This window comes from Coffea arabica, chromosome 7c (assembly GCF_036785885.1).
Source record: "Coffea arabica cultivar ET-39 chromosome 7c, Coffea Arabica ET-39 HiFi, whole genome shotgun sequence".
Taxonomy (NCBI): domain Eukaryota; kingdom Viridiplantae; phylum Streptophyta; class Magnoliopsida; order Gentianales; family Rubiaceae; genus Coffea; species Coffea arabica.
The window spans coordinates 12,484,455-12,509,926 of NC_092322.1; the positions used below are offsets into that span (position 1 = coordinate 12,484,455).

General features: G+C 35.8%; 2 protein-coding genes and 1 pseudogene across 2 annotated transcripts; all 3 read left to right on the top strand.

Moving 5' to 3' along the window:
- The first annotated feature begins 11,798 nt into the window (after positions 1–11,798).
- LOC113698531 (cytochrome P450 71AU50-like) lies at positions 11,799–13,857 on the top strand. Its single transcript, XM_027218379.2, has 2 exons — positions 11,799–12,776; positions 13,157–13,857. The coding sequence occupies exons 1-2, from the start codon at positions 11,895–11,897 to the stop codon at positions 13,769–13,771; spliced, it is 1,497 nt and encodes a 498-aa protein (XP_027074180.1). The 5' UTR covers positions 11,799–11,894; the 3' UTR covers positions 13,772–13,857.
- Positions 13,817–15,086, top strand: LOC113698320 (cytochrome P450 71AU50-like; annotated as a pseudogene).
- Positions 15,087–21,623: 6,537 nt separating this feature from the next.
- LOC113698274 (cytochrome P450 71AU50) lies at positions 21,624–23,621 on the top strand. Its single transcript, XM_027218040.2, has 2 exons — positions 21,624–22,570; positions 22,836–23,621. The coding sequence occupies exons 1-2, from the start codon at positions 21,689–21,691 to the stop codon at positions 23,448–23,450; spliced, it is 1,497 nt and encodes a 498-aa protein (XP_027073841.1). The 5' UTR covers positions 21,624–21,688; the 3' UTR covers positions 23,451–23,621.
- The last annotated feature ends 1,851 nt before the right edge of the window (positions 23,622–25,472 follow it).

Genomic DNA, 25,472 nt, shown 5'->3' on the forward strand with positions numbered 1-25,472 from the left:
CAAATCAGCCTATATCAATCTGTGACAGCTATCTAATCCCTACAAATCAGCCTGCATATAATCTGTAACATCTAATCCCTACAAATCATCCTGCATATAATCTGTAACACCTTGAATCTCCTCTTCTGCTTTCTTTTTTGGTCTAAAAAGCTGCATGTAACTCGGTTTAAGACCATACTTTGTTATCATCTCTGCTTCTATGCCCTGGCTAGATATGTTAGGATGAACTCTCATCAAAGGCACCAACTTCTTTGCAATCCAATCTGATGTGGCTTCTACATTACTTTTATCCATCACACAAGTATGTTCAGGTTGGTAAGATTTAATCATAAAGGTGACAGAATCGGCCACCGGACTTGCATGAATTCTCCATTTGCAGCCATCTATACCACAAATAGCTGTCACTCTAGTTTTCTCATTCTTCAGTCTTACTATTGGAAATCCCTTTTGAATGACATAATCCTTCAAAACTGCTCTAAAGGAGTCCACATTGGTGAATAATTGGCCCTTCTCAAACTCAATGTCCTCTCTTGGGTTGTACACCCACATTTTTTATCTCATCACTTCTCTCATAGGATCAAGTTCCTGATTAGATTCGGAATCAGGAACCACATCACAATTCTCATTTTCTTCAAAATCAGAAAAATTAGTGTCACTAAAGTAACTACTCTCCACTGAAACTCTATCATCATCTATATCACCTTCATTATCACTATCAAGCATATGTTCCCATGACTCACCAGAGCTAGAGTCCTCAAATTCATCATCAGAATTTTCAAGGTCAACAACCACCCTTTCATAAGTTTGTTCAATGCCTAAATTCTCTTGGGTGTTCTGAACATTGTTATGGTTTAAAGGTCCATCAGGCTTACTTGGAATAATTTCCATATCATACACATGCAAAATGATTACAATTCCAGATTGATGCCTTTTAAACATCTCAACTACTGCATTGTCATCATTAGCATCACGCATTTCACATGTTCCAGGAATTTCATGCCTCATATGTATCATCATATTCGCATTTCCAGGCATTTCACTCAATGCTTTTTCAGCGACATCATATAGTAAGTTAATGTACAAGTTGCCATTAGGATCAACATTCGGAATCTTCACTTTCCTTCCCTTGTAATGCACAACCATGTCATAAGAACCATTATTCACCATCCTACATTATTAAAATTAATAGATCAGCACTAACAACCATTAACATGATTCTGTGATGATGAAACACTTTTACTCAATAAATGAATAACAGGGCACAACTCAAAGATCTAAAACTATATTTGGCAGAATAGACAATTTATCTAACTTATTGCAGATTATCAAGCATTTTATCAATCATTTAACAACCATGGTCAACATAACAGATGATGAACGTAACAGGTCACTACATGTACCAGTGATCACAACTTGTCTAACTACATCATCTATTCAGCTTATCAAGCATTGAACAACTATGATCAACATAACAAATGATGATTTTTGTCATGCTTTTGACTTTAACATCTAACTAAGTTCATGGTTTTGACATACTCCCTCTTTTTTCTTTCAAATTTACATGATGAACTCTAAAAATTTATATGTTCTGGAAGTAATAGGTCACATTCGATCATATTACATTAACAGATAACAGAGCTTGCATACCTTTTTTGTTGTTATTTTTGTGATTTACAACATTCAAAATCTTAGAATTTGCCTTCCATACTCCCTCCTTTCTACTTCAAAATCATGAAATTAGAGCACTATCATAACTGCCTCACCAGTTGAACGAAAATTGCAAGTTTGTTTAGCTTCTATCTTCACTGCATTTCTTCTTATTTTTTTTTCTTCTGCCCGATCCCTTCTTCACAATATGTAAAAACTGATTTGTTGTCTTGTCCCTAATGTCATCAGCAAAATGGTGCCATATTGGTGAACGAAATTGGCGCCAGTTGCTTATGCATTTTTTATTAGCAAGATTCCAACTGTTAAGTTGGTTAATGAAATTGAAAGTTCTAATTTGACCCTAATGACTTATTTACCATATTTTAGTCCTATAATAACACAAAATGTCTTGGGTATAATAGTAATTTCGCATTATATGATGTCAGCAATTGGGTCCCAAGTTCTGCTAGGGGAGGTCAGTGTAATTGTGGAAACCTCAGGGGAGGTCAGTGAAATTGTCAGAAACCTCAGGGAAGGTTTCTGAAATTATCCCTTTCTTTTTCCAAGGTACTAGAGATTTTCAATTTGAATGTACAAAAATGTCAGTTAAGCCTAACTTTATATTTTTTTAGTGGAAATTAAGCTTATCATATTAAATCACCATTAACAATATACAAAATTTCCTTAAAAGCAACAGAATTTTTTCAAAGAATTTTTTTTGGTCTACCTGTTCACCAATACAATATTTCCTTAAAAAGTTTTGTTGTAACTCCTTTTTGTAGTTTTTCTTTCTCTCTCCTTTGCTTTTTTTTTTGTTGAGATATGAATCCAGTCATTTTCTTTCCAAAGTATTTTTTTTCTAGGAATTCAAGGAAAATTTGCGTTAAAATTTTTTGCGATAAAATTTTTTTTATTATTCTTCTTTACTTTCCAAAAAATCTTCCAGTCATTAGATTGCTCCACGGATCCATTTGATCTTAGTTAAACACAAAGTCATATGTATGACTAGGGGAGAAGTGCCCGCGTATCGCGCGAGTGTTTGGTGCCTGTGGTTAAAGACGATTTTTTGGTTGGACAAATAATAATACATTGCAAGAATAGTACGTTGCGATAAATAATTAGAAGCAGGTACAATTATAAGACAAACAACATAAGAGTCTTCCAATATTAGAATCAGGAAATTCCCGAACACAAAAATTAGATGCAGCAAGCTCCCAAAGATGTACGGGCAAATATTTATAAAATTGTTTCAGGTAAAAACTACGAGATAGATAGCAGAGTAGATTAAATAAGACATCATGTATGTCTATTTATTTAGTGATACGAATAGTAGTAAACTCACGTAGATGCTGTAATAGACAGCAATCAGATGCGTTGCTTCTTGGTGGTTTCTTCATTTTGGTCCCAACTTCAGCATCTACATGATGAGTGTAGAACATACATGATCGAAGGTCCTCCACAACTTCCTGCTTCAACTACTCTAACTGCTGAAGTTGAAAGCGGAGGCAATGCAGGGATGTTGGTGCCTTTTCTTGTCAGAGCAGCTACTCTTGGTGCTTTTGGCTTAAGGAAGCAAGTAAGTTGAAGGAGTTCTGTGGTGAAGGACTATGCGCTGCTAATGTCCATATTTGGTCGGTCTTCAAATGAGCGAGTCATTAACTTACCAATAGAATGTGATTAAAAACAAGCTATAGCAGAATGAAAAAATCATGGAACCAAAATGAAGCAAAGGCCAAGTGAAAGTCTCATCAAATCCCAAATTAAGTTAATGACCCTCGTAAATATTGTTGGTCGGGCCCTCCGCAAATTCCTGCTTCAGTGGGCGGTCATTGTTTCCATGCCTAGGATTTATGCAATATAAGAGCATAAAAAAATATCCCAATCCCAGAATATGAAAAGGTTGAATCTGAAGAAGGTGAAGAGGGGGCATGGAAACAATCAGAAGGTGAAGAGGAGGCATGGAAACAATCATAACCGACGCAGCCATTGGGCATTAACTTACCAACATCTGACTATTTAATTGAGGCTATAATGAGAAAGAAAAGGAGTGTTTCGGCCATAAGCTCGGGGTGAGAGAGGAAACGATGCGGCATTCTGTTTGAGACAAAGGTTGCAAGAGAAAATCCAATCTCCGAATCTCAGGAGCCATTAGTAGGGCCATGTTTTTTGCCATTAAATTCAGATATAAATGATAGAGAAGGAGATCTAAAAGGAGGTGCTTCCACACCTGAGCTCTAACTACGGTGACGATTGAGCAAGATTGGCCTTTCTTATTCCCTTTCACTTGTGGGCTCCCTGTACAAGTGATTTCCAAGTTTAATGATTATTAGTCAAACGACGTACTTATGATGTGTGAATGCCATTTCAGTAATAACCGTGTGATTCAATTGCTGTATTTATGGTCATGACTTTTTCTTTTTGTAATGACTGCACTTATGATATGTGAATACCATTTAAGTAATTTCACAAACCCACAGACTTATGTATGTTGTACCAAAAGTAATAAATGGTTGCAGATTAATTGCACATATCATAAATACCCATATGTTTCAACAACATGAAGTTTTAAATGTCTATAAATAAGGGTATTTCGGTTAATATACATAATCACAAGTTTCCCTCACTTGTACCTATAGCTTGTAAAACACTCCAGAATATTTCACATTCCCTATCATAAATACTCATATGTTTCAACAACATAAAGTTTTAAATGTCTATAAATAAGGGTATTTCGGTTAATATACATAATCACAAGTTTCGCTCACTTGTACCTATAGCTTGTAAAACACTATAGAATATTTCATATTCCCAAAAAGTCCCTGCCTATGCGGTTGAAATGCAACCCTCTCTTTCACCAAAACTCAATCTTATCATTAGTCAAACGGCACACTTATGATGTGTGAAGGCCATTTCAGTAATAACCATGTGATTCAATTGCCGTATTTATGGTCATGACTTTTTCTATTTGTAATGACTGCACTTATGATGTGTGAATGCCATTTAAGTAATTTCACAAACCCACAGGCTTATGTATGTTGTACCAAAAGCAATAAATGGTTGCAGATTAATTGCACATACGATAAATACCCATATGTTTCAACAACATAAAGTTTTAAATGTCTATAAATAAGGGTATTTCGGTTAATATACCTAACCACAAGCTTCCCTCACTTATACCTATTGCTTGTAAAATACTACAGAATATTTCACATTCCTAAAAAGTCCCTGCCTATGCGGTTGAAATGCAACCCCCTCTTTCACCAAAACTCAATCTTATATAGTATAAGGAATTCAATCGGTTGAAGTCATTGTGGAGTAGTAGCTTGCAATTGACTTTTAGATCTTCCATTTCCTCAGGGAGACCCCGAGGTTGGCTCGGCTGGTGCTGGGGTTGCCTAGTAAGATTCTGGCACCGTGTGGTCGAGTTCGACTCCTGTTAATCTCTTGTGTATTCTGAAGGGGGCGGGGTACACAAGCGTAGAGGATTAGTCGGGTCGAAGGCCGGACTCCCTTGTGTAGACAAAAAAAAAAAAAAATTTCTCACGGATCCTACAGGTAGGAAATCAAATGTGCAAGTTGGTGGCCTTGACCATAACACCATTAGAATAATATTACAGCTTTACTTGTCCGAAAAGGAATAAAAACACGGTTGATTTCTTTACCAACTCCTTTCCTATCACCTAATAAATCATGGTTCGGTGAATTTTTATGAGCTGCTTGATTAGTCAAGTAGTACAAGAATAGGTCCTAAAGTGAATTATATGAACTCTGCTTGTTCAATCGTAAACCTTCTCCTTGCACTTGTACATATCCACCCAGCCCCAGCGTGTAATTCAGCAATCGTCATAAGGAACTTTTCAGTCTTATATATCTTAAGAGTTAAATGGTGGTGTTATGAAACAATTAAAAGTATGGATGTCCCTTTGTATTCCCAAGAGGATTAATTCTTGATTTTATGACTACATTATGTATAGAAGTTACAATCCATAAATCTATTCATGTAGTGGAGAAACCGTTTCATAAGTTTTTTCATATTCTTGTAGTAGTGGGTGTTTAATAGAATTGATGTATCTTTAATCTTGTAATACCTATATATAGAGGTACATTGACATCCTTTGTGAGGACTTTTATATTAGTTGGAATAATAAGATAATCACTCTCTATTTCTCTACTTTTTTCTCTAATATTTCCATTCATACTATAATAGTTTATTAGTTTTATAACATGTTATCAGCACGAGTCTCTACTTTTGAGCAAAAGGTGAAAACGGAGGTTCTACTTTGAACAAAAGTGAAACACTAGATTTTGCCAAAATTCTGCCTGCATTTCTTCAAGTAAATTCTGAGGTAAATTTCTAACTCACAAACTTATTTCAATTTCTTATGGCTAACATTTGAATTATCGCAAAAAATACAAGTGCCTATTGCTGAACAATCACTAAACACAAACATATACTGTTTGATACATTTGAGGTAATATTTCTTCTTTTAATTCTATTTATTTACATTTAGAATTATTCGTTATAGATACTTTTATTCTGATGCATTGAATTTTGGTGATGCTATTATAGAAAATCAATTATATTTAAGGATCTACTTGTCCTTTGAAATATTTAAAGAAAAAGATTCGACCACCTGAAGATGGTTGTTCTTTAACGAAAATATTTGGCCACTAGAAGATGGTCATTATTTCAAAAGCCTAGTATGATAAATTTACCTATGGCTACAAGAACATAATTCTGCAATTTTCAGAATTACTTCTCAGTTGAAATTGTGTCGAGAAAATTTTACTCATAAGATATATTGAAAATGATATTCTCCACAATTGATTTCTCTAATATGCTCCTGTAGTAGCAATATTAAGAGAAATTTTGAGAAGTATTTTGTACTTATTGCATGCTAATTCTAGTCCATTCCCAGAAGTGAATGCGACTAAATTTCAATTTATTAGCTATGGTTGATGCCATGACAATGGTTTTGGTAAATATATATTTTACCATAACAAAAGAAAAAATTACCACTTGAAGTGGAATAATATTGATGAGGACAAGAAAATAAGAATTCTGAAGATAAATGTCCCGCAGTACATTTAACGAATCAAAATTATAATATCATCTTCACATGACCAATTTCTTTAAACACCCTGAAGGTATATGATGATTGATTTAATTAACTTTTCTTCCTGAAGAAAAAATAGATGTTAAATATTTGAGATCAAAGGATTATAGTGATGATATTTGTCCCATAAGAATTATGGTGACAATGATATGTGTCTCATTAATAAGTGCCACTATATACGCTATAGTTTAAGTGATTGAAAGTTCCGGAAGAGCGACTGCTATATTTCTCCTTGTAGGAAAAAAGTTCATCATAAATAAAGCACTACTTTTTACCATGTCTCAAAAGAATTATTGAATTTGAATAACCGTAGAAATGGATATCAAATTGAGACATTAAATGAGACAATAATAAAGATCATATTTAAAATCAAGTGAGATAAAGGTTAATTATATCATAATAATCATTCGAGAGAGAAATGATTATCGATATAGTTGTCTTCATTCTCATTTGATTTATAATTATCACATGCAGTAAACCAGAAGTTTACTGATCCCAATGGATATATGATTTGACAAAAGTGAGAATATTTGAGAGCCGACAAGTATTTATACATACCCCCTTTATATTATATATGGCTCCAAAAGAAATTTAGAATTTATGTCGGGTATGAATCACTTTTTACGATTAAATATCGTAAAATATTTGATGAGTGATCTATTAAATGATTTATTTATTCTGATGAATTATAATTCCCGACATTAGGGGGAGGAAGAAATCAACCGAAAGGAAATCACCTGAAAAATTGGATTTCCTCGATCCTCATACAAAATAACGTGAACTGGAAGTTCAAGAAATTATTCACTTGCAGAAAATTGCAAACCAATTGTCAGATATATTACCGACTCCAGAAGAGTTATTAAATCAACTGTTCCTGCAGGAAATACCTTGATTAAAATTGATGTCCCTAAAGGACATGCACAAGTGCTACAAATAAATTTAAGGCCGGCCTACCTAAATAAGGTATAAATAGATTTCAAATATCTCCGGAGATTAAATGTCATGACAAAATTCAACCTCTTGAAGAGGTTGCTCCTGAAGAGCCAACTTATGAAGAGAATGAAATCATAAAAAAAAAAATTTAATTGGAGCCTAATAAAATGTAGCACTTGATATTATAAAAGTTGATGAGAATCATGAATCTAGATCGGTTGATGAATGTCGGTATAAAAATAATTGTTTAAAGTGGAAAGATGCGATCCAATCTGAATTGGATTTATTGGTTAAAAGAAAAGTTTTTGGACTTGTAGTCCAAACACTTAAAGGTGTAAAGCTAATAGCTTAAAGATTTTCACAAAGGCCTGAATTTGATTATGATGAAACGTATTCACCTGTAGTGGATGCTATCACATTTAGATATCTTGTAAGTTTTGCAGTACATGAAAAACTAGAGATGCGTTTAATGGACGTTGTTACTGTATATTTATATGGGAATCTTGAAAATAATATTTATATGAGAGTCTCCGAAGGATTCAACATGCCTGAAGCATGCAAATCAAATCCTAAAAATATTTATTCTATTAAATTACAAAGGTCTCTGTATGGGTTCAAACAATTTGGACGTATGTGGTATAACCGTCTCAATGAATGTCTGACAAAAGAAGGTTATACCAATGATCCAATATGTCCATGTGTTTTTATTAAGAAAAATGAATCAAATTTTGTGATAATTGCTGTATATGTTGATGATCTAAATTTGATTGGAACTCCTGAAGAGATTCAAAATAATGTTGAATATTTGAAGAAGGATTTTGAGGTCAAGAATTTTGAAAAAACAAAATTCTACCTTGATTTATAAATTGAGCATTTGAAAAGTGAAATTTTTATCCACCAAACTGCATATATCCGGAAAGTATTAAAGCGATTTTATATGGATAATACACATATATTAAGTATTCCAATGGTCGTCAGATCATTAGATCCTAAAAAGGATCCTTTTAGGATCGCAAGAGGAAGATGAAAAGATACTTGGTTCTGAAGTACCATATTTCAGTGCAATTGGCGAAGAATATTGGAATGCGATAATTAAAAGATCTCAAATAATGTTTGCATCAGGGGGAGAAATTAATACACAAGAATAGTGTACTCTTTTTCCTTCACTAGGGTTTTTGTCCCGATGGGTTTATCCCTGGTAAGGTTTTAACGAGGCATATTTTTTGTGTAATGGACATCCAAGGGGGAGTGTTATGAAACAATTAAAAGTATGGATGTCCCTTTGTATTCCCAAGAGGATTAATTCTTGATTTTATGACTACATTATGTATAGAAATTACAATCCATAAATCTATTCATGTAGTGGAGAAACCGTTTCATAGGTTTTTTCATATTCTTGTAATAATGGGTGTTTAATAGAATTGATGTATCTTTAATCTTGTAGTACCTATATATAGAGGTACATTGACATCCTTTGTGAGGACTTTTGTATTAGTTGGAATAATAAGATAATCACTCTCTATTTCTCTACTTTTTTTTTCTAATATTTCCATTCATACTATAATAGTTTATTAGTTTTATAACAGGTGGAGTATTTTCATCTTAGCTGAATCTTCAAAGCACGTATCCTCCTCCTACATATACTTAGCTACCATATCCAGAATTTTTGGAGTCTATTTGATGAGTCATATGAGAGACTACTGTTAATTTGTTTAAAGATTGAGGCGCCAATTTCAGTGATGCATAGTAATAAAAAAAAAAGCATCATTTTTTGAAATGAAATATGGTGTCACATCCGGTGTGCAAAATTGGAGTTCATTCTTAATGTGACGGGAACTGTAGCTTTAATTACTTTGTAAATAAAATATATAAATAGGCTGTTATCTGATAGTGGATGGATAATTATAAATAGATATGATCGTGGTGGATAGGAGAGACACGGGTAAATATGATAGTAGGTAGAAGAGACAAAAAATAAATATGATAGATGAATAATCATATTTAAAGAGTAATTTATGAAGATCATAAGATGACGATTTTTTTTTTACACCAAAAACCTCCCCACCCCCTTTCTATATGGTATAAATAGAGATAAGCATAAATTGACGACGGCCAAAGTATTTCATAAAGCTGGTCCCCAAATTGGGCTGACTCCTTCATTGCACAACTCTGATTAGTTTCCAGATTGGTTTTGATAATCAGCTTAAACCGAGACCTACCCACTGTAATTCTCTACTTTACCCAACGAGCTGCATTGGGAATGGGCTCATGTAACCAACTCCCAGTTTTCAGAGCCCAATGAACCTGAGCTTTCTTTACCATGGCCTTCTCCCCTAGCAAGTCGCTTGACAAAATAAATTTGTTGCACAAAATTACTTGTTTAAGCCTTTCATTTGTGTTATTTTCTTTGAACTCCTCCACCCCCTCCCCCCCCCCCCATACCCACTGTTGTGGTCTTTTCTTTGAGCTTCTAGACTAAAGTACGAATTTATTTCTTTACCTACGTCATATCATAGATCAATTTATTTTTCTTCCATTCCTAAGCAAACTGAGTATGAATTCAATCAAATTGAAATCACCGTGGAGACTAGCTTGCGATTGACTATTACATCTTCAATTGCTTCACGGATCCTACAGGTAGGAAATCAAATGTCCAAGTTCGTGGCCTTGACCATAACACCATTAGAATACTATTACAGCTTTACTTGTCTCAAAAAGTAAAAAAAAAAAACACGGTTGATTTCTTTATCTTTGTAATCAGAAGAGACATATGTAATGACGTAATCCATAGAAAATGAGAGAAATGGCAAACTATGTAATATGTAACTAACTCAGCCAAGTTGAGTTGAGTTAGCCGCCACGAAAGGAGTTAAATCTTACATTGAGTGTGGTCAAGAGATAAAATTTCCTGACTTGCATTTTTCTTACGGTTTTTTAAAAGTTTCATATTCAAATGCATTCGTTTGATCTAGTGGCAATTCAATCTCTTTACGGTTCTTCATTGACCACTTTATATTCGTTCGTTTCCTGTATATAAAATAGAAATTATCATATCGATAATAAAAAAAAAATATGTAACACGTCAGAATTGTGACAATTGATGGATTGCAATCAGCCACAATGTCACGGACTCGGGACAGGTGCAACCGTCCCGGACAGTTTTGATCATTTTTAACTGCGCGTAACTTTCTTTGTACATCGTGTAACTTTTTTTGCACATCGCATAACTTTAGAGCAAATTTTTATGAGACCCACACATGGCGTGGAAATCGAGTTACAACTTGTAATCTCAGCTGCACAAATTTTGAGGCCAGATCATGACCGTCCCTACCCATTTCCCAATGTCACCGCTTTCCGTTCTGATGGCTAGAGTTGAAAAATCTACAAGCTTTTCTGCAATTTATTCACATATACTCATTATAAGGCCAGCTCGCAAGAATTATCATTTTTCCTCTATGACAACAGTATACAAAAATTTGAAAAAAATGGGAAAAAATTTTACGGCAAGTTTTTGGACATTTTTCAAGATATGATCACAGTGGAATGTGGCACAACAATATATCACACAAGTGGCCTGGTCTTGGAATTGAGTGACAACAATCCTACTTAACAAATTTGTGAATTGAATCGAAGTGGTGTGAATTCTACTATAATAAGTAGCGGTTCAAATTGTACAGCATCAAACTTCAAGAATTTCTTTTTATTAAAAGATAGTTCAGCTCCTGGATTCTAGAGATTCCTTTATTCGTGTCTATCTGCTTAAAAATGTTGGTTTTGTTTGGATCCTTCAGCTATTTAAATACTATAAAAATTTTTAAATAGTATTCTAAAAGATATTTTAAAAAGTAGTTTAAATTTTTTTAATATTCAAAAAATATCCTAAAATATATTTTAAAAACTCTACTATTCTTAAATATTTCAAAATATTTTGTACAATTATTCTAAAATAAAATCTAAAAACTCTACTATAGTAATACCCTAAAAAACAATTAATTCAAACGGACCAGCTGTAATTTCCAGGCAGCTTCTTGTAGGTAGGTGAACTCTGTACGTAATACAACTTTTCATTCACAACCGTCAAATTATTACGCTTTACGCTGTTATCCAATACTACTGCTACACATAAATACGTGCTCTGAGGCCTATTCTTAGATCACAGAAAGAAGAGCAAGAATACCATTAAACAAACTGAGAAAGATGATGAGCATTCATTGGCTATGGACAGCTCTAGCCTTGGCTGCAATCTGGTTTTTTCTTCAAGACTTGTTCTTGATGAAGAAGAGAAAGAGATTTCCTCCAGGTCCAAAAGGGCTTCCTATTATAGGAAATCTGCATCTGTTAGGCAAGAATCCTCACCAAGATTTGGAAAAACTAGCCAAAAAGCACGGCCCTATAATGCACATGCGATTCGGTTATGTCCCAGCAATCATTGTCTCATCCCCTGAAGCAGCTGAAAAGTTTCTCAAGACTTACGATCAAGTTTTTGCTAGTAGGCCTTATCATGAATCTTCTTGGTACGTTAGTTATGAGCAGAGGAACTTGACGTTCGGCCAATATGGACCGTATTGGCGAAACATGCGTAAGCTTTGCATTCTGCAGCTGCTCAGTAGCCACAAAATCAACTCATTTCTGCCGATGAGAAGAGAAGAGGTTGGAACATTGGTTAAATCACTCAAACAGGCTGCCTCAGATGGTGCTGCTGTTGACCTTAGTGCATCAATTTCTTCCTTGGGTGCAAATATGAGTTGCTTGATGATATTTGGGAAGAAATATATGGACAAGGATTTCGATGATAGGGGGTTTAGAGATGTTATTCAAGAAGGACTTCATGTTGCGGCCATGCCAAACCTCGGTGACTACTTTCCTCTACTCGGTGTGCTTGACCTTCAGGGACTTACTCGCCGGTTTAAAGATCTTGCCAAGGTGTTTGACAAATTTTTTGAGAAAATCATTGATGAGCATCTACAGTCTCAGGAGCACAAGCAAACCAAGGACTTTGTAGACATCATGATGGGAATTATGCAATCTGGAGAAGCTGAGTTTGAGTTCGACCGTCGTCATGTCAAAGCCATCTTGTTGGTATGTTTTAGACCTTTCTGGTTTGCTGGTTTGTTGTTCATATACGTAGCTGACAGCACCAGATTTTTGTATTGCTTGCTGAATATGTTTTTAGCTTTTTCAACAAAATTTTCGGTCAGTTATAACTTCTGGACTAACGAAATTCAAATAACTAAACTTTGCACCTTAAAACGTGATCTGGAATTCTGTGCTCTTACTTTCTTCAAAATAATACCAGCGTTCTTTTCTGAGGTTCTCCTTTGTTTGTCTGTTGAGAAAGGGATTGTTTCATAGCTAAATCAAATAATTGCAATCCTTGCAACAAATGAAGACAAATTTGACGCCTATTTTGACCTTGACATTGTGCCTAACTCTGCCAATTCCTTACCTCAACTACACAGGATTTGCTTGTAGCCTCAATGGACACCTCAGTCACGGCAGTTGAGTGGGCGATCTCAGAACTCCTCAGGCATCCTGAGGCAATGAGGAAACTCCAGAAAGAATTGGAAGAAAAAGTCGGATTGGAGAGGATTGTAGAGGAATCAGACATTGAAGGCCTAGAATATTTGGACATGGTTATCAAAGAATCCATGAGGCTCCATCCTGTGGCCCCACTGTTGCTCCCCCACGAGTCAATGGAAGATTGCACAGTTGATGACTTCCACATTCAGAAGAAGTCGCGGATCATCATAAACATATACACAATCGGACGCGATCCAAATGTCTGGCCTGATCCTGAGACCTTCAACCCTGAAAGATTCAAGGATAGCAATATAGACCTTCGGGGCCAAGATTTTCGGCTCATACCATTTGGCTCAGGCAGAAGAAGTTGCCCTGGTTTGCAGTTGGGGCTCCTCCTTGTTCGTTTTGTGCTGGCACAGTTGGTGCATTGCTTCAATTGGGAACTTGCAGATAACATTCGGCCAACTGATTTGGATATGTCTGAGGCTTTTGGTATTGTAACTTCCAGAGCTACGCATTTAAGGGTTATTCCTACCTACCGATTAGCCAAATGAATAAAGATTGTGGACTCCAATCCCAATTCTGGAAGTGTAAAAGTAATGTTCCTTGAAGATTGTGTTGACTCTAGTGTCTTCTTGCACGTACTGCTTGTTGCTCTTTCCATTCGTTTTTTTTTTCCAAACGATAAAACTTTCATTACTATACCATCGCGTTAGTTGACAAACACCTAAACAAACGGGCCTAAATCTGTCGTTAGTTGACAAAACTTTGCACCTTAAAACATGATCTGGAATTCTGTGTTCTTACTTTCTACATAACGATACCAGCGTTCTTTTCTGAGGTTCTCCTTTGTTTATATGTTGAAAAAGGGATTGTTTCATAGCTAAATCAAATAATTGCAATCCTTGCAACAAATGAAGACAAATTTGACGCCTATTTTGATCTTGACATTATGCCTAACTCTGCCAATTCCGTACCTCAACTACACAGGATTTGCTTGTAGCCTCAATGGATACCTCAGTCACGGCAGTTGAATGGGCGATCTCAGAACTCCTCAGGCATCCTGAGGCAATGAGAAAACTCCAGAAAGAATTGGAAGAAAAGTCGGATTGGAGAGGATTGTAGAGGAATCAGACGTTGAAGGCCTAGAATATTTGGACATGGTTATCAAAGAATCCTTGAGGCTTCATCCTGTGGCCCCACTGTTGCTCCCCCACGAGTCAATGGAAGATTGCACAGTTGATGACTTCCACATTCAGAAAAAAGCGCGAATCATCATAAACGTGTATGCAATCGGCCGCGACCCAAGTGTCTGGCGTGATCCTGAGATCTTCGTCCCTGAAAGATTCAGGGATAGTAACATCGACCTTCGAGGACAAGATTTCCGACTTATACCATTTGGCTCAGGCAGAAGAATTTGCCCAGGTTTGCAGTTGGGGCTCACCGTTGTGCGTTTTGTGCTAGCACAGTTGGTGCATTGTTTCAATTGGGAACTTGCAGATAACATTCAGCCAACTGATTTGGATATGTCTGAGGCTTTTGGTATTGTAACTTCAAGGGCTAAACATTTAAAGGTGGTGCCTGCTTACCGATTGAACAAATGAATAAAGACGGTGGACTCCAATTCCAATGCTGGAAGTGTACTGGTCTGTTCCTTGAAGATTGTGTTGACTCTAGTGTCTTCTTGCACGTACTGCTTGTTGCTCTTTCCATTCGTTGATGATAAAAATATTTGCCAATTAGTTTTCTTTTTTATCTACCTGTTTCCATCTCGATCTGAAGAAGCAGCTTCTTCCTTGAGCAATAGACATAGTACAGAAGTTTCCGAACTTGATGTTGCATTTGTCAATTGTTTCATTTTCCTTGCTACTTTTATAATGAATACATTGTTTAGTGGATTTTTTTTTATTTTTTACTTTTGTAGTTAAGTAGATTTTTTTCTTTATTAATTGTATTATTTATCGAGTGACATTATGGAAAGGTATTCATTTGTTTGATTTTAATCAACAATGTTCCCACATATTAACTAGGATAAGATCAAGAGAAATTTAGCTAAGCACTTCTAATGTTTTTGATAGGTATGACTGACTGTCTAATGATCCATTCGGGTTCACAAATTAAATTCTGTCTAATTCAAATCCTACTTGTATAATTCTTACTATATTTTGTGTAAACTCATATGATATTGGTGTAAAATTAGTTACTTGATAAATTTAAATTTATATCAAAATCATATAAATTTACACCAAAAGTTGTAAGAATTGTATCGACCAGTTGAACAAAACTCAACTTGTGAGAGCGGTTTCCATCTAATGACATTTTAAACTTGGTGGGACAAATTCTTGGTCTCGCCATGATTCTTGTCCTTGATGCCTAACGAAGTTAGCCGTATTGATGTCGTGATACACAAATGCTTAGAGCGATAACGTATTGCATTGTTACATGCATAGGAGTTATAAAAAATTACTTCATAAATATCTGCTCTGGGCTTACGTTTATCTCAGAAAAAGTAGTAACTAGTAAACCAAATCTAGCTCACTGAAAAGGATGATGAGCATTCATTGGCTATGGAAAACTCTAGCCTTAGGCTGCAATTTGCTATTTGCTTCAAGATTTGTTGTTGATGAAGAAGAGAGGACATCTGCACATGTTAGGCAAGAATCCGGACCAAGATCTGGCAAAATTGGACAGAAAACATGGTCCTATAACGTGCATGCGATTTGGTTATGTCCCAGCAATCATTGTCTCATCCCTGAGGCAGCTGAGAAGTTCCTCAAGACTTATGATCAAGTTTTTGCCAGTAGGCCTCATCATGAAGGTTCTTGGTACATTGCTCATGAGCTGTGAAACTCGACTTTTGGCCAAATGGTACATTTTGGCGAAACATGCGTAAGCTTTGCATTTTAAGGTTGTTAAGTAACTACAAGATCAAATTGTTTCTCCCAATGAGAATAGGAGAGATTGGGATTTTAGTGAAATCATTAAAACAGGCTGCTTTTCACGGTGCTGCTGTCAATCTTAGTGCAGCCATTTCGTCCTTAGGTGCAAACATGAATTGCTTGATGATATTCGGAAAAATGTGTATGGATAAGGATTTTGATTTTGATTTTGATGATAGGGGGTTTAGAGAGGTCATTGAAGAAGCATTGCATGTTGCAGCAATGGCTAACCTCTGTGATTACTTTCCCCAGCTTCGTGTGCTTGATCTTCAGAGATTTGCACGTTGGTTGAAAGCTCTGTCTAAGGTGTTCGATAATTTTCCAAAGAAAATAATTAATAAGCATCTTGAATCCAGGGAGCACAAGCAAACGTACCAATGATATTTGCCACCCAGAGTTCATGTAAAGCTCTACCTCAACTCTTTACCTATAATGAGTTATCCAGTTGGGGATGACTCCAGTTCGTTTTGTGTTAGCACAATTGGTGCATTGTTTGAATTGGGAACTTGCAGATAACATTCAACCAAGTGATTTGGATATGTCTGAGATTTTTGGAATTGCTACTTCAAGAGCTAAGCATCTAAAGTGGTACCAACTTACCGATTATGCTAATGAATAAAGATTGTGAATTCCAGTTCTCAATTCTGAAAAATGTTGACAAGGACCTATAATGCATTAGCATAACGTTCTTCTTTTAATAGTTTTTCTAACAAGGGAAATGTGAGATTTAAAAAGCAGGAAAGGGGTAGGAAAATTAGAACTCAAGATCTCTAATTCTTGAGTTTCAACCTTAGCATAATTGAAGGTGTATTTTCAAGGATGATTTGGATACACAGGATTGCAATGTTTTGAAACTCATACCAGCCATCGATTTGGTCGAGGTCATGGGTCGGGGATGGTCGAACACATCCAAGAATCGAATGATATCATCATGATTTCATCAATATATTTAAGGGGCAAATTCTACTTTACTCCCCTGTGATTTAGCATTTTTTTACATAACCCCCCTATAGTTTCAAAAGCTATACATAACCCCCTTATGGTTTGGATTAAAGTGTCAAAGTGACGGGAATGATCATTCATAACGGCGTCACCTAAAATGTCAAAATTACCCTTATGTAAAGTTGAAATTTATGTATTAATCCAGGGGGGTTATGTGTATATTTTGAAAATTATAAGGGGGTTATATGGTAAAATATTAAATCATAAGGGGGTTATATGGTAAAATATAAAAATCATACGGGGTTAATGTGTCATGTGTTTATAAGAGTAATTTCAACATTTTTAGAAGTTCCGTTACGAGTGACTATTTCCGTTACTTTGACACTTTAATCCAAACCATAGGGGGTAAAATGTAATTTACCCTATATTTAATTTTAAAATTTAATATATTATGTAAAATTTCTAAAAACATATTAATACTAAGAAAGACAGGTTCAATGTATGTTTGACGTTTCTAAGATACTTTACAAGAAAATACAAATAAGATAGTATAATTAAGTAGGAATTTATACAATAATTTAATGCATATTCAACAAGTTTAGAACCAAATTGGAGAGCTTATTTGAAAAGTAATACAAAAATTTAGGGCTATAGCTATAAGTTCTAAAATGGTTCTAGGTGTATTAATAGTTTTCCAGTACTCTAGGGGTCAAATCATAAAATTGATAAAATGTTTCTAGGTGAATTATATATGTGTGTGTGTGTGTGTGTATTATTTTTTATCCCTTTGTGAGCGAGATTTATGGTAAGATATGTGAAGAGATTTGAAAGTAGTTAAAAGAAAGAATCAAAAAAGGAACACAAAAAAGGTCAAAAAGGAAAGGATGAAAAAAAAAAAAAAAAGGCAAAGCGATTGGCAAAACATTAAACCGTAAATTTTGATAGGCAAGACAAATTATGAAAACAAAATTTGAAGGCAAGACATTAAACCGTAAATTGGCAAAGCGAAAGCGCAAAAGTAGAGAGTGACAAATGAAGCCCCAGGACTAGACCCATCTTATGAAGCTGTGTCGAATCACTTTCAAGGGCGGACAAATTTCGGAAGAAATCCAGCTACAGAACATAGAATTGGGCGCAGCAAAAGTATACAAGTCTGTTTGGATTGCATTTTTTGGAGAGTTTTTGAAGAAAAATTACTACATCACATTTTGTAGAATGTGATACACGTAAAGTAAAAAAATAGTTGAAAAATATGAAAAAAATATTCTCACCAAAACTTATTATCATTATTATTGTTATTTTGCAAAAAACTATGGAGAACCACTTTGTGTAATACTACTGGGGATAAAATGGAAAACAAGAATATTTTATTATTGTTTTATGCCCTTCTCCCCTCCTCTTGTTCCCACACTACCCATACCAGTTGGCCAGGTTCGCTCTTTGACCAACCAGATGGGGGCGCAGTGCCCTCTAGCCATCAATATGCAAAAGACCATGGAGCTAAGTAAATATTATAATTTTAACTGATCTTGAAAGATATAATCAATCTTACGAGAAGATGTTATATCTTTGTATTATTGCATGACTTCTTTATGGTTTTGAAATAACCATCTATATAATATGCTCATAGTTTCATGCACAGTGAAAATGGATAGAATTGAAGACAGAGTGGTTTGTGCATCACCATGACCACCGTGTCCTCGATCATCGCCAACTCCTGCCTCTTCATTGCCCCGGTGACCACCATAACTTCTACATGTTTTTTCCGAAGCCCCACCTCTGATTCCCCACTTAAACCCATTCTTTTTTTTTTTTTTTAAACCATTTTTTTCCTTTTCTTTCTTGAACTTCTACCAAATTTGCTGCCGCCCCAAATTCTAACCTGAGTTGGAACCCGGCAATTGATACTTCATATTCTTGATGTTTGTTTGCATTTCGGCGATATAGTGAGCAAGCCTACCTATGATCTATGCTTCAATGCGAACACTTGTGGATTTTCCTCCATGAACTGGGTAGATGTTAGTCTAATTTGTCATATCTGGATGAATTTGGAGTTTTTTTCTCGGTGGCCGGCTGTGATGATCATTGACTTTTTCGGTTGTGATGGTGTTGACTTTTGCAATTGTGAAGCAGTTACAGACTGAAGAAGCACTGGAAAAGAAAATATGTTTTTAATTTTAGATTTCGACCTGCTGCAATTTTGCTCCTCGTAGTTTGACCTGGAAAAATGTAATATACAACAAATATTGGTGATAAGAGCAAATAAAAAGAAAATTGTTGAATATTTAAGTAAAGTCGCAAGAGAAATCACAGTTCACAGGAGGGTCAAGTGTCAGGTGAATCCAACTGCCTCATGGGTTTGGAAAAGCCTGGCAAGTGTTAGAGATGAAGTGGGAAGGGGAATCTGGAGGAAAATAGGGGACGGTAATAGCACAAACATCTGGGAAGATCAGTGGATCCCAAATACAACAGAAGGGAAACCTACGACCCCAAAACCACAAAGCTGCAATTTACACAAAGTGAAAGAGCTGATCACAAATTTCAGATGGAATAGACCTTTGATTTTCAGTACATTCAATGGGAAAGATGCTGAAGAAATCCTCAAAATTCCAATAAGTTTAGCAGGCAGGACAGATTGCAGCTACTGGATAGCAAGCAATAATGGAAAATACACTGTGAAGTCAGCCTACAAGATGCTGGAAAGGGAGGAGAAAGCTCAACAACAAGAGAGTAGTGGGAAAGGGGAAACCAGCTGTCATGTGCAGAAGGAGAAGGTATGGAGGAAGATGTGGGGAATGGACATTAAGGGCAAACTAAAGCATTTTCTTTGGAAATGTCTGAACAAAGCTCTACCAGTGAACGAGCTCATTTACTACAGAACTCGAATGGGGGAACCAATATGTCAAGTGTGTGGCGAAGGGGAGGAAACAATAGAGCACTTGATGTTCTTCTGCACTATCGCAAAGGAGGTATGGAGATTGGCACCAGTGCAGTGGGATGGCATTGAGGATAGAAGAGGTAATTTTAACACATGGTGGAGTGAGTTGATGGAAGCATCAAGTAGGAGGGAAGGACAGCAGCACCAAGCACTTACCGTGAACATTCTTTGGCAACTGTGGAAAGCCAGGAATGAGAAGATCTTCAACAACAAGAGTAGGAATCCTTTTGACATTGTACAGAAAGCTCATCTAGAATGGATAGAATACACTGAAGTGCAAGGTACAGGTAAGCTGGCGAGAAGACAGGAAACATCAGCTAGCAATGAAGAGGCACCAGATGACACAACAAACAGCAACACAATGACAATTGTTGTGGAGGTGAGCCAGCAGAAGGAAACGAAAACTATGGGCATTGGTATAGTGGCAACCAAGGACAACAAGGTGCATGCTGCATGGGCCATAAAGGACAGAAGTACAGGGGACACTTTATTGGATTATGCGGCTGCACTCAAATTAGCGTTGTGTAAAATCAGCCAGAAGCATTGGCCTGCGTTGCATCTGCTTGTTTCATCCGCACAGATGGTACGAATGCTGAGAAATAACAAGACCACAGACGTAAGACTCTTTGCTCAATTGGAAGACATTCACATGTTCAAAGCTTTGTTTATGAACTGCTCATTTAGCTTAGTTGCCAACCAGTGTAATAGACTAGGGAGAAGAATTAGTAAGTATGCTACTTCATTAGCGCAAGATATGAGGAATATCTAAGTCCTCTGTGTCAAATGACACAATTGTAGAGCTCCTTATGGGCCGTTGCTCAAGTTTGTATAGCTTGTTTTGAAATCAATATATTTCCTAACGTTTCTGTTAAAAAAAAAAAAAAGTGCAATTTATCCTTTTTAAATGTGAAGAGATTTTTTTTTTTCAGAAATTTAGAAATAAGTAGTTAAACTGACCAAAGTTTGGTAGCTGCCTGTCTCAGTTGCTCCCCTACTAATCACTTAATTATATTCAGATTTATAATCGATCCTACAACTTATGTGGAATCAATTATTGGCTTCTGGGATGATGTGTATTCACTGTTCAGCACTTTCAACAGGGGCTTGATTAGCCATATGGTTGTGTCTTTAGCAGAATATGACTATAAATGATACTAAAATGATTACCAATATCCAAAATTTATCCCCTTTTTGTTTCATTTTTTGTCGGCTGGATGTCGACAAAAATGTTCTATGCCATTTTCTTTAGATCATATTACTTCATTGGTCAGCAAAATCTTTTTATAAATAGTCTAAAAGGGTAAATTTATCTGAAAAATGGCAAAGCACAACTTGGTAGGTGGGATACCTTCTTGACCATTTAGTATTGTCCAAGCATGTGGCCCTTCTGACATCACAGCATATAAAAAAATCCGCAAAAGCCAAGAAAATTCAGCTGTATCCTGTAGGGCGATTGATATCCTTTACTTTAATTAGGGAGTGTACTCGTTATACTGCTATTTTAATTCACATTCAACGATTTTGACGTCTAGTTCATTGCTTGGGTTGATTAAGTATTGCCTAACTGTGTACTATTTACATATAATCACTGATCTGAGGCCTATACTTTAGATCAGAAAAAGGTAGTAAAATTATTTATCTAGCTGAAAAAGATGATGAGTGTTCATTGGCTATGGTCAACTCTAGCATTGGCTGCAGTTTGCTACTTCCTTCAAGATTTGTTTTTGATGAAGAAGAGAAAAGGATTGCCTCCAGGTCCAAAAGGGCTTCCTATTATAGGAAATCTGCATCTGTTAGGCAAGAATCCTCACCAAGATTTGGAGAAATTGGCCAGAAAACATGGCCCTATAATGTACATGCGTTTTGGTTATGTCCCAGCGATCATTGTCTCATCTCCTGAAGCAGCTGAAAAGTTTCTCAAGACTTACGATCAAGTTTTTGCCAGTAGACCTTATCATGAAGCATCTTGGTACATCGCGTATGAGCAGAGGAACTTGACTTTCGGCCAATATGGTCCTTATTGGCGAAACATGCGTAAGCTTTGCGTTTTACAGCTGCTCAGTAGCCACAAGATCAATTCATTTCTGCCAATGAGAGGAGAAGAGGTGGGAAAATTGGTCAAATCACTAAAACAGGCTGCTTCAGACGGTGCTTCTGTGGATCTTAGTGCAGCGATTTCATCCTTAGGTGCAGATATGAGTTGCTTGATGATATTTGGAAAGAAATATATGGACAAGGATTTTGATGATCGGGGGTTTAGAGAGGTCATTCAAGAATCATTGCATGTTGCAGCGCTGCCTAACCTCGGTGATTATTTTCCCCTGCTTGGTGTGCTTGATCTTCAGGGACTTACTCGTCAATTTAAGGCTCTGGCTAAGGTGTTTGATAACTTTTTTGATAAAATCATTGATGAGCATCTTGAATCCAAGGAGCACAAGCAAACCAAGGACTTCGTAGACATCATGATGGGAATTATTCAATCCGAAACATCTGAATTCGACTTTGATCGTCGTCATGTCAAAGCTATCTTGTTGGTAAGTTTGGTAGCTTTATATTCTTATTTGCTGTTTTGTTGGTAAGTCTGAAGAAATGACTATTGTAGTGTTTTTCTACTGCAATGCAAAGCAAATTGAGGGAATTTACTAAGATCCAATTCTGTTCATTCTCTTTCTTTTTCTTCCAGTACAGTTGAGAAAGGGATTGTTCCAAATGCTATATCAAATAAATCAGTGCTTGTGATAAATGAAGCCAAATTTGGCATAATTCTTACTCTTTCATGTATCTAACTCGACAATACAGGATATGCTTCTAGCCTCAATGGACAGTTCTGCGACAGCAGTTGAATGGGCCATGTCAGAACTCCTTAGGCATCCTGAGGCTATGCAGAAACTCCAGAAAGAATTGGAAGAAAAAGTCGGATTGAAGAGGATTGTGGAGGAATCAGATCTTGAAGGCCTAGAGTACTTGGACATGGTTGTAAAAGAATCCATGAGGCTTCATCCTGTGGGACCACTAATGCTTCCCCATGAGTCAATGGAAGATTGCAAGATTGATGACTTCCACATTCAGAAAAATACGCGAATCATCATAAACGTGTATGCAATCGGCCGCGATCCAAGTGTCTGGCCTGATCCTGAGATCTTCGTCCCTGAAAGATTCAGGGATAGTAACATCGACCTTCGAGGACAAGATTTCCGACTAATACCATTTGGTTCAGGCAGAAGAAGTTGCCCAGGTATGCAGTTGGGGCTCACTGTTGTTCGTTTTCTGCTGGCACAATTGGTGCATTGTTTCAATTGGGAACTTGCAGATAACATTAAGCCAAGTGATTTGGATATGTCTGAGGTTTTTGGTTTTGTAACTTCCAGAGCTACGCATTTAAGGGTTATTCCTGCCTACCGATTAGCCAAATGAATCAGGATTATCAAGTCCATTTTTCGCTTCTGGAAACGTTGACAGAAATGTATTACCACATACCTGAGTCGTACTTCCATTGATGATTTGTCTGCACTCTAGCATCTTGTTTGACATATTGCTGCTTTCTGTCTATCCATTCTTGAAAACAAAAATTGTGAGTTCATCATTTTTGTATACTTATTTCCATCTCTTTCTAAAGAAGCAGCTTTCCTAAACAGTCTGGACATGATTCACAAACTTTTTCTATTTGCCAGTCCGTTTTCTGGCTACTTTTATAGCCAGTGAAATTACTACGGAAACTTTAGAGAGGATTGGAAGAAAAATCGGCCATGATCCAAATGTCTGGCAAAAATGATTTAAAGGCCCTCATATTCTAATATGTTAATTCTCAAAATTCTTCTTAAGTATGTTTTTGCTTGTAGTAAATGGGGAGAGGGCGTTTGGATTGTGAGTTTTCTCAGAAAATTTTTTAGAATATTCTCGTAACATGTTTTTCAAGTATCTTTTTATTTCATATATCTTATATTTTTATAATATATTTTTTTATAAAAAATTTAAAAAATTGCAATCCAAACGGGCAATTGTTGTGCACTTTCTCACGCAACATATATAACAACATCATTTTCTGTTCTGTGTATGTAGATTGCCATTTTCTCCCTTTATTCATGTATCGAATTCAAAAGGTGGACTGTAGACTTTTATACATCGTTGATTTCATAATTTCATCTCTTTGAAGCATATAACAGGACAAGAATAACACAAATAAAAACGAGAACACCAACGGAAAATAACATAGGATTTCACCATTGTCTGCAAAATAAAAAGGGATAATTGCAGAAACCTCCCCTAAGAGGTTTCTGACACTTGCACTGACCTCCCCTGTGGTTTGAAAAATTGCACTGATCTCCCCTGCACTTACTAATCCTTTGCAAATTCAGTCCAAATGATTAAAATATTGTTTTAGGGAGTGAAATTAGAATTTTGTACTAGATTTGCTCTTTGTGCTACATGTCCAATGAATGACAAAATACTATAAATCAATTAACAATTAATAAACTTTAAGGGGTGTAGTTTATGGGCAAATACGCATTACCCATTTAAAGTACTGGCTCTTTATGGATATTTTACTTTCAAACATTTAATTTATGATAAATATATCAATGTTTGTAAGTAAAATTCAAAAAGTGTTATAGTAATATTCTTACAAAAAGGAAATCGACAGGTTATCTATTTAATATAAATTAAATATTTTTTTTAAAAAAAGAAATGACCCATAAAGTATTAATTCTAAGTTATGTCTCGATATGGACCCTTAAAATTACTATCATTTGTTAATTCTTTTGATATCACTCCTAATGTTACCATTTGCAGATTAGTACTAAAACCCTATTCTTGCATGGACTAGCTTTAATAGGGAGGTCGGTCTAGTTAAATAAAAAATGACAAAGATCTTGATGTCAAATCTTAAAGACAGGTGGATATAACTAAGTCATAAGCATAGTTTGTAACCTTAATTAGTTCAATATGTTTGTCGAATGCGTAGAGTCCAATGAATTAATTACATTTAAGTGATTACGGATTAGGTTCTATGTTCTATTTTTACCCATGAAATGTTGCATTTTGTCTTGATCTCGGACCTGTTTATCTTCGTGTTTCATACAACTCATTGATCTTCATTACCTTGACTTTATCAATACGTGTTTTCACAAAAATTATTCATTTAAGCAATTAAATTCTGGATAAATTCCTGGTTGGGAAGCTTTGAAATATTTATGTTTTGTGCGTATGTGAATAGGTCTTTTTGATAGAAGCATAATACGTCAACTAGTCCACTCGACTTGTATAGAGGCGATGGAACATCAACCAATCATACATTTTCTTTGTTTACTTTTGAGTTTGATGTATACTTTGTTCAAGTGAATGTTATAAACCTTCAAAGTTCGAATTTTCAAGTTTTGACTGTTATTTTTTTTTTAGAAAAAAAAAATCACCCAGAATGGCTTTTGAACTTTCAACTAT

Bases quoted from the DNA above. Each gene is read 5' to 3' on its own strand.
- LOC113698531 (XM_027218379.2), top strand. From the start codon at position 11,895: ATGATGAGCATTCATTGGCTATGGACAGCTCTAGCCTTGGCTGCAATC. The intron at 12,777-13,156 runs GTATGTTTTAGA...TCAACTACACAG, and splicing joins ATGTCAAAGCCATCTTGTTG to GATTTGCTTGTAGCCTCAAT.
- LOC113698274 (XM_027218040.2), top strand. From the start codon at position 21,689: ATGATGAGTGTTCATTGGCTATGGTCAACTCTAGCATTGGCTGCAGTT. The intron at 22,571-22,835 runs GTAAGTTTGGTA...TCGACAATACAG, and splicing joins ATGTCAAAGCTATCTTGTTG to GATATGCTTCTAGCCTCAAT.